This window comes from Hirsutella rhossiliensis (genome assembly GCF_020360975.1).
Source record: "Hirsutella rhossiliensis strain HR02 chromosome Unknown scaffold00001, whole genome shotgun sequence".
Classification (NCBI taxonomy): domain Eukaryota; kingdom Fungi; phylum Ascomycota; class Sordariomycetes; order Hypocreales; family Ophiocordycipitaceae; genus Hirsutella; species Hirsutella rhossiliensis.
Genome location: NW_025408667.1, coordinates 5,026,551 through 5,035,868, shown reverse-complemented (window position 1 = coordinate 5,035,868; position 9,318 = coordinate 5,026,551). Strand labels below are relative to the sequence as shown.

Genomic DNA, 9,318 nt, shown 5'->3' with positions numbered 1-9,318 from the left:
CGACTGCCTCTATATCTCCGCCAGCAATCTAGGCTTTGTTCTCTGTTTCTGCAGTAGCTCTAGAGGGTCAATATGAAGGCTCTTGCCTGTTAAATAAGCGAGGAGACAGCCTCTCACAAATGTGGCGCGTTCGACAATGGAAGGAAACTCTCAAGCAGAGGCTTGAGAGCACAGTGGAAGAAATAGGGGCACAGAAAGGTGAATTTTGTGATTCATGTCTTGGTCTATCTATTGGGACAAGGGAGGGGCTTATACAGGTATAGTGACCACACATAGCTAGCCAAAAGAGGGCATGGAGATGTTCCTGTACCTAAGTCAGGCCTACATTATCACCTTGGGCTAGGGGAGTCATGTTGCACAGGTAGGCTCCCTTGTGCATGACTATTGGGTCCACTGGGCATGACTGTAGCCTCTCATGCCCGCTCTCCTCAACAGAAACATATTACAGGAGCAAGTCCCCAGTCGCTTCTGGCGTCTTGAACGTCGATTCCTGGTCAGCTGCCTGCGCCGTCACGGCTCCCTAAAGGCCACGCGGGACCTCTTCGCAGCAGCGGATCCGTGCATGCCCGGCCGACCAACTTCTGAACCGCGTTTTCGACAAGTTCGCGCGCAAAATCCCGGGGCCCAAGTTCACTGCCAATGGGCTTGTCCCATCTGCTAGGCCGGTGGCGATGACGACTGAAAAGTCATGATCTATGGCCATTCATGACCGTGATTCGACCTGTAAGACACGTCCACTACATAGCCCAGTGGCAGGGGGCTAAACAGCGTGAGTCTTATCCAGGTACTGTAGTGAGTTTTAGCAAGCAGATTCAAAGTACCGCCCATCAGATAACAGACGACGCTACAAATGCAAGTGACGTGTGCTTGCTCCTTCCCTCCGCAGCCAAAGGGTATAGCCTTTGCACGTGCGAGGTAATTACAGTAACTTAATAATTGCCTCGAGTTTCTAGACCCGCGGGTATCCGTACTCGCGGTACGTACCCTGGAAAAGCAAGTTGCCTATCGGGGCAAATCGATCCCCCACTCCGACCCCGCGAACACATACACTTTGTGTGTACCTTGTACCTCGGCATATGCGCCTAACCAGGAGGTCTGCGACGAACCTCTTTTTCCCTCTCAAAACTCAACCAACCAATCATCCATCCAACATCTCTCTTCTTTTCAACCTCTTCCTTCTTCCGGAACTCGCCGTCTCGCACCCTCACCCTCCCATAGCCATGGCGCAGCGCGACACCCTCGACCTCGCGCCCGCCGCACCCCCCGTCGCCGCCGCCGCCTCCTCCTCCTCCCGCAAGCGCTCCCTCGAGTCCTCGGCCAGCGATGACGACAACGGCAGCGACGACACGCGCGGCCCCGGCGGCCTCTCGCCCAGCCCCGACAACGACCACGACGCCCGCCGCAGGCGCTCGCGTCGCCATCGCCACAAACAGCTGCTCGTCAACGGCACCAATGGACATCACCACCCTCGCCCACCCGCCGCCGCCTTTGACCAGCGCCGCAATAGCCTCGGCAAGGCCGCCCGCGACCCTCGCGACCAGCCGCCCACCCGGAAGCGTGCCGTCGTCGCCGGACAGGGCCAGCGCGTTCGGCCTCCGAGCCCCGTCATCGACGACGATGGCCTGAGCCGCCCGGGTACCCTCACCCTCCATACCTTCACCCGAACAAATCCTTGTGCTGAGTGCTGATGCCCCCAGGCCGAGGCACGCGCGACCGCCTCCAAGAAGACGCCGCCCACGCCGATGACCGTCTCGAGCGCATGCGCGGCGCCGTCCGCACCCTGCTCGAGTGCGTCGGCGAGGACCCGGACCGCGAGGGCCTTCTCGACACCCCCTCGCGCTACGCAAAGGCCCTGCTCTTCCTCACAAAGGGCTACCACGTAAACGTCGCCGACCTCGTCAACAACGCCCTCTTCCACGAGGGCCACAACGAAATGGTCATTGTCAAAGACATTGAGGTCCAGAGCCTCTGCGAGCACCACCTCGTTCCATTCATCGGCAAGGTACGCCCATCCCCCCCGTGGTACACCTTCTCAATCCCAAGACTAATCATACATGCCCAGATGCACATTGGCTACATCCCCTCCGACACCGTCATCGGCCTCTCCAAGCTCCCCCGCATTGCCGAAATGTACGCCCGCCGCCTCCAGATCCAGGAGCGCCTCACAAAAGAGGTCGCCCACGCCATCATGGAGATCCTCAAGCCCCAGGGCGTCGCCGTCGTCATGGAGTCGAGCCACCTGTGCATGGTCATGCGCGGCGTCCAGCAGACATCGAGCTCCACAATCACCAGCTGCGTCCTCGGTTGCTTTGAGCGCAAGTCCAAGACGCGCAACGAGTTTCTCAGCCTCGTCGGCATCAACAGGTCTTGATGTCTACATCCCTTTCGTTTCTTGTATTCTCCCCTTTCATCTTCTTTCCATTTCCCCCTCTCATCTTGTCGACGGCGTTATCGGGACCGGTCTTTTTTCAACAGCGGCTTGCACGAGTGTAGATCCCCGGGGGGAGGTGGTTCCGCGCGGCGCGTCTGCGAGCCCATGTTTTCAACAATTGGCTACGAGGGAACAAAACGATACACGAGGTATACACATAGACTTCCAAGGCTCAACGCCACGAAGATTGTGGGAACAGCATATGATGAGGCATGAGGCTAGAGGCCAGTCGAGACAAAAAGAGAGAGAGAGAGAGAGGCAAATAAATCCTGGGCGAGTGAATGGCTACGCGCCAGCCCAAACCAATTCCCATATCTTCTCCGAGCATGCCAAGGGCCCGTCTGCACGACCTATTGTGGCCTCGGCCATGCACCACAACTTTTCTACAACGTACGTTTCTTCTTCTGCACCTAGAGAAAACTGAATGGCCCCAATATACAGACTCCCATATCCCGTGTGTGTAGGCGCCGCCGTCTTGTTGCCACCAAAATACAGCTCTGGCGGCGAGGGGAGGTATCGTGTAATGTTACATGGAACGGGACAGCCTCTGCTCCCTTCTGCCAACGCTGGCCCGCAAACGCCCCTCCCAGCCTGTCCCCGTTTTGTCAACTCCTAAAGACACTCCCTATTCGCCGTCCAACAGAGCGTCCAGGCCGTTCCTCTCGCTCTCGAGAGATTCCGCCGTGACGGGGCCGTTTGCGACGCTTTCTTTCTTCTTCTGGTCCTCGTCGTCCTCCTGGTTCGTCATCTCCTTGAACATTTGATCCACGTTGCCCTCGTCATGCCTAATCATGCCATCCATCTCCACCGGAGTCATCGACCCGTCCGCGTCGCTCATAGACCGGCGGCTTGGACGCCAGACGTCTGGTCCCCATATGTTTTCCGCTTGCTTCCTGCCCACTTCTGTGCGACCGAGTATTTCGAGAGCCTTACTCTTCCCGGCCTCCGTTTGCAAGTTGATCCCGTCCTCTTGGCCTTGCAGCAGTCGCTCCTCCAGCGTCAAGGCCGAGTTGTCGGCGAGCAGCTGTGGCCCGCCTGCCCCGAGGAACCCGAGATGCAAGCCGCTGTTGGCCTCTGGCGCCCCGGCCTTGGGCCGATCCTTGTGCGACGCCGGGCAAGGTTTTGCTGCGTGGCCATGGGTGGGTGCAGGGCCCGCCGGTCGCGACTGGGACGGGGGCGCAAAGAACGTCGGACTGCCGTATACGGCATTGCTGGTCGGTGGCATGATGATGCCTGACGCGGTCGACTGCGCCGCCGCGGCCGCCGCCTCTGCATTCGCCGCCTTGCGTCGCAAGCTGTTTGCTTTGCCCTTTGCGTGTTCCGGCAGGTCGTCGGGGTTGTCGACTCCGTATTCCGCCAACATCTTCTGCAACTTTGTCGGCCGGGGTTTGCGAGTGCTCAAGGACACCTCCAGGATGGGCGGCGCTTCGGGGGCGGCCGGGCACCACTTGTGAAGCTCCTGCCGGAAGAAATTCGTCTCAAAAGCCAAGAGCACCTCGGCGCCTTCGAGCTTTCGCAAATAGAATCGCTGCGTCTCGGCCTCGGCCTCTGTAGACAGAAGAGGGTTGCAGTATCGGGCAATGTGGTCTCGGAAAGTCTGCGCGTTGTCGATGATGCGGGACAAAATCTCTTCCTCATCGGGCTGGAAGGGCAATGACAATATCTCATCCGACAGCGCCACTAGGTCTTCCAGTTTGGGCCGAGCGGCATCGCGAGGAATCTTTATCCGCCAGTCGCATATCGGGCAGGTGTACTTGTCGTCTTCCTTGACCTTGCCGCGGGCAATCTTCAGGCATTTGTAGTGATACCTAGAGTCTGATGTCAGGCACGCAACGAAAAATCCCGTCGCACTTCCAACTCACCACTCGTGGCAGAGCTCGCACTCGATCATCATGCCAGCCTCGATTTTTCTGCAGATGCAAAACACCTGTCTGGAGCGGGGGTCCTCCCAGCGGCTCGCGCCCTGCTCCGGGGTGGCCTCTCTCGAGACCGGCTCTCCGGGCATCCGCGGAGTGTCGTGCTCAACGTCGAAGCAGTCCGTGTTGCGCTCCAGTACATACTCGAGATGGCTCTTGAGAATGTGGAGGGGTGCGTTCGATTTCCCAAACAGTTTCTTGCCTTTGCGCATCCAGTCCTCATGTCGCTTTCTCTCGTTCTCGAGATCCAACGTGCCATTCGGCTTGGAGTTGAGATCTTCGAGCTTCTTCGAGATTTCGACCACCTCGGCGTACCTCGGCCGTTTGCGGAAATCCGCATCACGGCATCGCCCAGTGATGTCGAGAATTTGGCGATGAGCCTCTCGCTGCTTGTGCAAGATCTGGTCCACAATGGCCAGTGTTTCTTGAGAGACCGGGAGTGCGTTGACCTGTACCTGGTTCGACAGTGCCTCGAGCTGAGGGTAATGCACAATCTCGGCATCGATGAGTTCTCTTGCCTTCCTCTCCCAGCCCTCACCGGCCAGCATCTGATCGCGGTAGTATTTCAGGTGGTCGTTGTAGCTCGGGATTTCCAGCCGTTTGCCTTCCTCGATGAGATCCTGGACCTCCTTCAGAGACAGGAACACGCCGCGGCTTGATCGGGCTTTCTGGTTCCAGCGCATCTGCTCGAGAACTCGTGACAGGCGATCAACCTCGGGCGTATCGACATTAAAGCTACGCCCTTCCTCGAGGAGCTCCTCAATCGTCTCCACGGGTATCGTTGCCGTGTTTTCCAGAGCTCGGGCGGCATTCATTTGAAACTCTTTGACCGCACCAGCGCGCTCCTGCAGCTGGGCAATTTCGGGACAGTCGAAGCCAATGTGTTCTGCGTCCCTCAGGAGTCGATAGATGTTGGACACATTGCGCGACTCGCGCTCCTTCTGGTCGTGGAATGAGTTGCCAACCGACTTTCGCGACCCGCTTTGCCAGACTTTGTCGCTTTTTCGACGGTTCTGCTGCTTGCGGACAATGTAGTTGGTGGCCTCGTCAACCCAGTCATTGCATCTCTCGACGAATTCCTTCAAGATGGGCAACGATGTGAGCTCGTAAGGAATACGCTCGCCCTCGTGAAGCAGAGTGCGGAGTGACTTGAGAGATGGCGTGGCTTCCTCATCCAGTATCTTCGAGTACTTTTCCTCCCATGCCTCCGGAGTCCGAGCCTTGTCTACGACTTTGTCACGGACCGATGTCATCACCTCGTCTGCCTTTCGGTAGTACAGAATGTGTTCGTTTCCGGCAAACCGCTCCGCCTCGGTCTGGTCGCAGCAAGCGTGGTGACCTGCGTGCAGTATGCACAAGACTTTGCCGGACCGAAGGCATTTGAACCGAGACAGGTATGCAAAAGTCTTGCAGTAGCTGCAGCATTGCTCGTCCTCGTCTTGTACGTCCTCGTCTTCGACCTTGAAGGTAAGCGGGCAGCCACTGTCCTCGTGTCCGCCAGACAGCTCGCACCGGTGGCGCGAGTACTCGACATGTTTGGCCGTGAAGCTTTCCCGCTGTGTCATTTCGTGCTTGTGGATGCGCCCGAGCGCGGGAGCAAGCCATTTAGCGGTCTGGATCGTGAGCCCAGAGGCTGCGCTCCCTTCTGCGGCGGTCCAGAGCAGTTCGTCGTGAGAAAAGCAGGGCTGCCGCCGAAAGGCCTGAAGCCTTCCCACACCGGCCGATCCAAAAGGCTCCCAATCGCAAGGTGCAAAGTTGACAGCCTCGTTGAAGTTGAAGCCATGGTTGAAGCCAGCGTGGTAGGCCTGGGGGAAGGTAATGACGAACTGACCGGCCCGCTGATCCAAAGCGTGGACACGCACGCCAGCTTTCTTGAGTTGCTCGGGTGTGAGCAGGGTGACGAGCTGAAACAGTAGATCTGGCTGCGTTTCAAAGAGCTCGGGCACCGCTTCCTTCATGGCGGCCTCAAACTTCTCAGCGTCTTCCCCTGGGATTCCGTACCACGTCTTTGTCGCGCCGAAATGCTGGTAGTTGGCGGAATAGGCGTAGTGATCTTCGTTGTGCCAGCAAAACGTCGAGAAGATCATGCCGACATAGACCCAAGGCACCGTCATGCCCGAAATATCCGACTTGATGTGCCGGAAGAGGCTCTCGGGATGGAACGGGAGCACGTTGAGATTCCAAGGGTCGGTCGCGTACGGATTGCTCGGGTTCTTCTCCACGGTCGGAAACCCAGAGCCATGCGTGGTACAATGGATGTCGGCGCCGTACTCCACCTCGACAGTCTCCTCCAAATCGGCAACGAGGCGCCAGAACTCGGTTTCGACGTCCTGCTCGGTGACCGGCCGATGGCAGTTCAACGCATGGTCAAAAGGCATCTTGTTTTCGAAGTAGCCTTGCTTGAAGTCGTTTGCCTTTTGTTGGAACTGTTTCAGCGAGTATAGGCCGCCCTCTTCAAACCCAAACTGTCCATCGCCAACGAGGCAACGCGGGCAGTTCCATTCGGCCTCTGGCCTGCGCTTCAGCGGGGGGTCGAGGCAAGGCCCGTGATACGCATTGTCGCACGATTCGCAGACCACCAAAAAGCCTGCTTCTTCGCCTCTTCCACAGTTCTCGCATCTCTGGCTCTCGTCAGCCGTCGGCCCCCCGTCACCGGCCCGGATACTTGCCTCTCCACTGGGCAAAGTCTCCTCGCGCGGGATGCGGGGGACAGATGGGCGGAATGGCGTCATGTGCGAGCCAGCAACTGTCGGGACGGCATCTAGAAGACACGAAGGTTAGAGTGTGGTGACGGAGATGGACATCTCGGGCGTCACTTGCCCTTTTTCAGCCGCTTGCTGCGGCGACTGTTGCCTTCGCCATCATCCCTGTCGCAGTCGGCCTCTTTCTTGGCCGAATCTGACAGACTGCCACAGCTGAGCTGGCGCTTCAGCGCGGTAGCCGTACCCGGGCCCGACGACCGAGCCTCTGGGGTATTCTTTGCGGACGAGGTGGGACTGTCGAATCGCTTCGGGTCAGGAGTGTAGCTCTTGTTCTCGGCGGTGGTGGGTCGATTGGCGTTGCTGGATGCCGAGTTTACTGCGGTAAACCCATTGGCGTTGATGGCAGTGAAGCTTCCGGATGTGGGCGCCGGTGGGGCATCATCCATCGGCGTATCCCGATCCGATTCTTTCTTCAGGGCACCCAAGCTGGACTGCAAGGCATCCGACGCCTGTCGAGCAGGCGAACCGCCTTTTGCGCTAGAGGGCGTGTCGACGCTCGACTGTTTGATTGGAGTCGGCACGGGGCTCGGAGTCAGAGGTCCCCCGTACTCTTGCTCAAGCTGTTGGTGCACGCCTGGTTTGGCGAGGCGCAGATACTCTTCGTATGGACAGAGCCATCGCTGGTACGAGTTCTTGAGGGACGTGGACAGCGAAGACATGATCTTGCCGCTGTAGCCCAGGTCTCGACCGATCTCCGCCCATTTCTTCAGCTTGCAGACTTTGTCGAAGCCGCCCCGTGACTCGACTGCCTTTTTGAGGCGGTACAAGTCCAGCGGTTTCTTGTCAACGTAGGGTAAGCGATGCAGGTTGTTGCCCTGCTGCTTGTGGAACTTGGCCAGGCCATCAAGATAGGTCAGGTTCGCCCGAGTGCCTGGAGCGAGTGGTCAGCCTCGAAGGTACCGCGCGGCGTAAATGGAACAGGATAACCCACTTCCTTCAACCGAATTGAGCTCCTGTTTCCGAGTCCGAAAGTGAAACTTCTGCGGTGTTGCGTCAGTCAAGGTCGGGCAAACAGACAGCTAAGTATGGGCGAATTTGCACGATGTCCTCTTGGGCGTAAGGAGACGGAGCATGACTGAATAGACATACCTCGGTGTCGATGGCAAAGTCTGGGTTCCACGAGTCGGGCGGGATAATCTTGCACATGCCGTACTGCGAAGCCTCTGGGGCAATCTTCTTGATGTACTCTAGTGGATCCCTCCATTCGTCGTCGCTCGGACAAAACGTCGGCGCTTCGGAAATGCCATGCGGACGAGTCTTCTTCTTCAGAGGCTCGCGAACTGCCGTGGGCTGACCGCGGCGCTCGACCGAGGTCAAATCCAAGCCAGAACTGACCATGGCGCTCAAGGGGATCTGAGGGTTGGCAGGGTGGTAGCCGTTTGTGTTGACCTTGGGCTTTGGTCTCGACGAGGTCTGGCTCGGGGTACCGGCGGCAGGCGAGCTGCGAGTACTCGCATTGGCGCTGTTGGCGGTGGCCGCTGTTGCGGCTCTGGCAGTTTGAGCCGGTACCATGACGCGAGCAGAGGGGTTCGAGCGAAGGCGAAGGGCAATCGCGTGTTGAAGCGCCTCGAGGCGGTATGAACTCGGCGGGTTCGAATAAAAGTGTGTGTTGGAAAGGGGCTCGTCACCCGGGAGAGAAAGCAGCGGCTAGGGAACTCGTCGCATCGTAGCGGGCACGGGGGCAGTCGACGAGGGCCGGTCCAAGGAGAGTTGGTGCAGGATTGAGGATCAGAGAACGGTCGGCTCGAGGAGAGGTATTCTGGTGCAGGCGCTAGTCGAGTTTGTCACGAGAAGGCTTGGAGTGCGGCTGCCTACATGCGTATGAGCGAGTAAAAGCTTAAACCGACCACGATGGCGACTAATACGCCCCGAGGTCGACTCACCGGGGGAAACGCATGCGCCGGAGGATTGCAGCGAGAAAAAAAAAAGGAACGCGGGGAAGGCTCCAGTATCGATCGGGCGGTCGATATCCGGGAGCTGCAAGCCATGCAATGACGGTTAGGGCGGCGGCCGTTGTGTAGGGAGAAGAGGACGGAGGGCGGGAGGAATTGGGAGTAGGGTGTGAGGGAGAGAGAAGAAGAGAGGGAGCGGGCGAGGGCGGAATGGATGGGGTCGCGGTCGCCGATGCGAGTGCACTGTAGGAGGTGCGGCAGGCGGTCCCGGGTGGTGGACTTGCAGGAGGTACAGCGGTGGAGGTAGCGGACTGGCG

General features: G+C 58.5%; 2 protein-coding genes across 2 annotated transcripts; one reads left to right on the top strand and one right to left on the bottom strand.

The window, feature by feature from the left end:
* Positions 1-1,220: 1,220 nt before the first annotated feature.
* Positions 1,221-2,371, top strand: HRG_00649 (GTP cyclohydrolase I domain-containing protein; the record flags this gene model as incomplete). The annotated part of the gene is made up of 3 exons (XM_044859120.1): positions 1,221-1,635; positions 1,698-2,002; positions 2,063-2,371. The coding sequence occupies 3 exons, from the start codon at positions 1,221-1,223 to the stop codon at positions 2,369-2,371; spliced, it is 1,029 nt and encodes a 342-aa protein (XP_044725520.1).
* Positions 2,372-3,056: 685 nt separating this feature from the next.
* Positions 3,057-8,621, bottom strand: HRG_00648 (PLU-1-like protein; the record flags this gene model as incomplete). Its single annotated transcript, XM_044859119.1, has 8 exons — positions 3,057-4,239; positions 4,294-6,866; positions 6,924-6,968; positions 7,017-7,108; positions 7,168-7,230; positions 7,294-7,980; positions 8,041-8,089; positions 8,199-8,621. 8 exons carry the CDS (start codon positions 8,619-8,621, stop codon positions 3,057-3,059), a joined length of 5,115 nt encoding a protein of 1,704 aa, XP_044725519.1.
* Positions 8,622-9,318: the final 697 nt, after the last annotated feature.